The 3,430-nt window shown below is 36.3% G+C and overlaps 1 protein-coding gene across 2 annotated transcripts in view; it reads left to right on the top strand.

The window, feature by feature from the left end:
• Window positions 1-796: 796 nt before the first annotated feature.
• LOC120083181 overlaps window positions 797-3,430 on the top strand; it is a 13,713-nt gene continuing 11,079 nt past the window's right edge. For both annotated transcript variants that reach the window (XM_039038818.1, XM_039038817.1), the window contains exons 1-2: window positions 797-1,144; window positions 1,599-2,266. In XM_039038818.1, the coding sequence (XP_038894746.1) occupies window positions 1,616-2,266 (651 nt within the window). In that variant the 5' untranslated portion in view covers window positions 797-1,144; window positions 1,599-1,615. The remainder of the gene's footprint in view (window positions 1,145-1,598; window positions 2,267-3,430) is intronic.

The following is a 3,430-nucleotide window of genomic DNA, read 5'->3' as shown; positions in this document are numbered from 1 at the left end:
GTAAAACTCCTTTGAGGGTCGTTTGTTGGGAATGTAGATAACTGCAATCATAGATACCCATAATTATATATATTAGGAATTATAGATGTCCAACATCTTAGATTACCATGTTTGTTTTGTAGGAATATTTTTGTAAATATTTGAGAATATTTTGATAACTATGTTTATTTCGTAGGATTTCTACTAAAAAATGTTTTAAATTTATATAAAGTTTCAAGAATGCTCTTACGACTATTTATTACTTTATAATTAATTTGATATAATTTGAACTTATATAACATATTTGTTTTTATTAATATGAAATTCTTTTAGAATTAATACAATTTATATTATTTTTTATGTTATGTTTCTCAATCAAATAATACATCATAATTTAAGATTTTTATAAAATAAGTATTAATTTAAATCAAAATTTGAATATATTGCTAAAAAAAACAATAAGAAATATGATATAACTGAAATATATGATATACATGGTTGCCAGTATTTATTTTAATTATATAATGCACATAAAGAATAATATATATGTAAAATAAAATAAAAAGGAAGGATAAAAAATAAAATGGGGACGCCCTCAATTCAGGAACGTGGAAAACACATGTATGGACATCCAAAACTCTCCAGATGTTATTCGTTCGAGCATTCAAGAATGTTTGAGAATTTTCAGATGTCGAACATTTCACAGTACTACAAAATAAACACAATAATCTAGATCTCCACCTTATGAGAATTTAGCTAATTTCTTTTTTAAAAAGGACCCTTTTTCCTTAATTTTTCCTCAGAAGTACATCCTTTATCCAATTAACCCCATTTTGTCCAAAATCTGAAACACTTTAATCGCATGTGACAATTGCTCAATGACAAACAAAATGGAATTGAAAGAAGTAAGCCGGACGGCGACGATTGAAGCCTTGCCGCTTACCAGTTACCAGCTCATGCGTCTCCATGGATAACGCTTGCGGCTCCGGTTAGGAGTAGCGGAGCTTCAACGCATAGCTACAGAAGCATTTTATCCACTAACCGTGGAATCTCAAGCAGTGTTGAAGTTCCTCATCGCAGTTGTGCAGTTCACCTCTCACTCTCGTCGTGATCGTTACCTTCGTATATTTACTGCTTTAGTTCGACGCATCGCCTGAATTTTCCGGTGAGTTCAAATTTTGCTACTTTTTTTTTTTTCGATTTTCTTGCATCTAGATCGGTTTGATAGGCACTTTAGTCTGAAATTAGCATGCTGGTTGATAATTGAATTTAATTGAATTGTACAAGTTCTCGAAACGGTGTAACGAGGGGATTTTGCTTTTAAAAACTTGTTATTTCAATTATCTGGATGGTTGATTCTGCTGACTGTGTCTACTTTTTGGTGCGGTATTGGTGATTTGAGCTGAATTGAACACTGTTAATGACTATTCATGGGAGTGAATTTAAACTTCAAACGAAAAAGGAGCCTATAAAAGAGATACTTGTTTCTGTCGTTCTCCATGGTGTGTTCATGCCGGAGTAGGTGGCTCCAGGATTGGAATGATATTGCCTGTGCATTTCTAGAATGAGAATATTCTTGCTTTGCTGCTGATATGTCATCTCCCTGATCTGCTTATCAGGATACAAATTTAAGGAAATGAATGTCCACCATAGCTCTCATAGAAATAGTGTGGAGAAACCAGAAGCCCACAAACCTTTTAACAAGGATGCCGCACTTGGATGTGATCTTTGGACAGATGGGCTTATTTGTGCTTTTGAATATATTGGGAGACCAAAAAAATCAATTGATTCAAAATCCAAATCCAAGATGACAGATAGGCGACAAATGAATAGTGAATTTCCAACCATGCTGTTGCCTACGACTGAACTGAATAATGGCAATGCCAATACACACGAGAGGAAAATATTATTCGAACCTACATCCTCGGAGGATCTGAAGAGCCCATGTGGCCAGTTTTGTGAAAGAGAAAAAGTTGAGAGCAATAGTTGGTTACCTATAGGATGGGACAGAATATCAGAGCTGGTTCAAACGATACAAGTAGATGCGGAATGGGCCTCAATGTCATGTGATTTTATGGATGAAGAAGACGACCTTACAGTTGCAGATCTTGTAGCACCTTATTGGAAGCGACCAGCTGGACCTATATGGTGGTGCCATGTCTCTGCAAACCACCCTTCTGTGGAGGCATGGCTCAGAACTGCTCACTGGTTGCATCCTGCCATCAGTTTGGCTTTAAGAGATGAAAGTCGACTGATAAGTGACCGCATGAAGCATCTTTTCTATGAGGTGGAATTCTCCCTCGTTTTGTTTTGAAGCTGTTTGAATGCTCATATACATATAATAATAAGAAGCATTTCTTACTAACAGAGAAGTAGTTACAAAATGAAATTCCATTGTCAATATTAAATAACATAAGATACATGATAATTGTCCTTCTGATTGTAAAACTATCAGTGGTTCAGTTTTTTATGCAAGGGGAAACAATTCGGGTGTTACATTGCATATTAATATATTACCTTGTGAAATTGTCATCTATTGAAATAGGAAAAGAAGATGACACAAGGAGTTTACGTGGAAAACCCTAATTCAGGGAAGAAAAACCACGGTAGAAAAGAACTTATTATTTTATGTCATGTTTACAATAGACCCAACCTCAGATATAAATAGAATAAGATGAAACCCTAATTTAGCAAATATAGTAAAAAGACAAAAATGCCCTTAGGGCTAATTTAACGTATTTCAACACTCCCTCTCAAGTTGAGGCATAGATATCGGCAAGACCCAACTTGCTAATACAAGCTTCAAACGTCTGTCTCGATAACCCTTTCGTAAAAACATCGGCAATCTATTGGATTGAAGGTACATAGGGAATACAAATAGCTCCGCGGTCTAACTTTTCTTTAATAAAGTGCCTGTCAATTTCCACATGTTTGGTTCTATCATGTTGCACGGGATTATTCGCAATACTGATGGCAGCCTTATTATCACAATACAGCTTCATAGGCCCTGGACTACTCTCGTGAAGATCAGATAAAACTTTCTGCAACTAGATTTCTTCACACACTCCCAGATTCATAGCTCTATACTCTGCCTCAGCACTACTTCTGGCCACTACACCCTGTTTTTTACTCCGCCAAGTTACCAAATTTCCCCATACAAAGGTACAGTACCCTGAGGTTGACCTTCTATCAGTCACAGATCCAGCCCAATCTAAGTCAGTATATGCCTCGATGCTTCGTGTGTCATGTTTCCTGAATACCAAGCCCTTCCCAGAGGTGGACTTTAAATATCTCAAAATTCGAGTCACAGCTTCCATGTGCTCCTCATATGGACTCTGCATGAACTGACTTACTACACTCACAGCATAGGAGATGTCGGGCCTAGTATGAGACAAGTAAATCAGTTTTCCTACTAGGCGTTGATACCTCTCCTTATTCACAGGAACTCCTT

This window comes from Benincasa hispida, chromosome 8 (assembly GCF_009727055.1).
Source record: "Benincasa hispida cultivar B227 chromosome 8, ASM972705v1, whole genome shotgun sequence".
Lineage (NCBI taxonomy): Eukaryota > Viridiplantae > Streptophyta > Magnoliopsida > Cucurbitales > Cucurbitaceae > Benincasa > Benincasa hispida.
The sequence above is the reverse complement of the archived record's forward strand: the minus strand, read 5'-3'. Positions and strand labels throughout refer to the sequence as shown.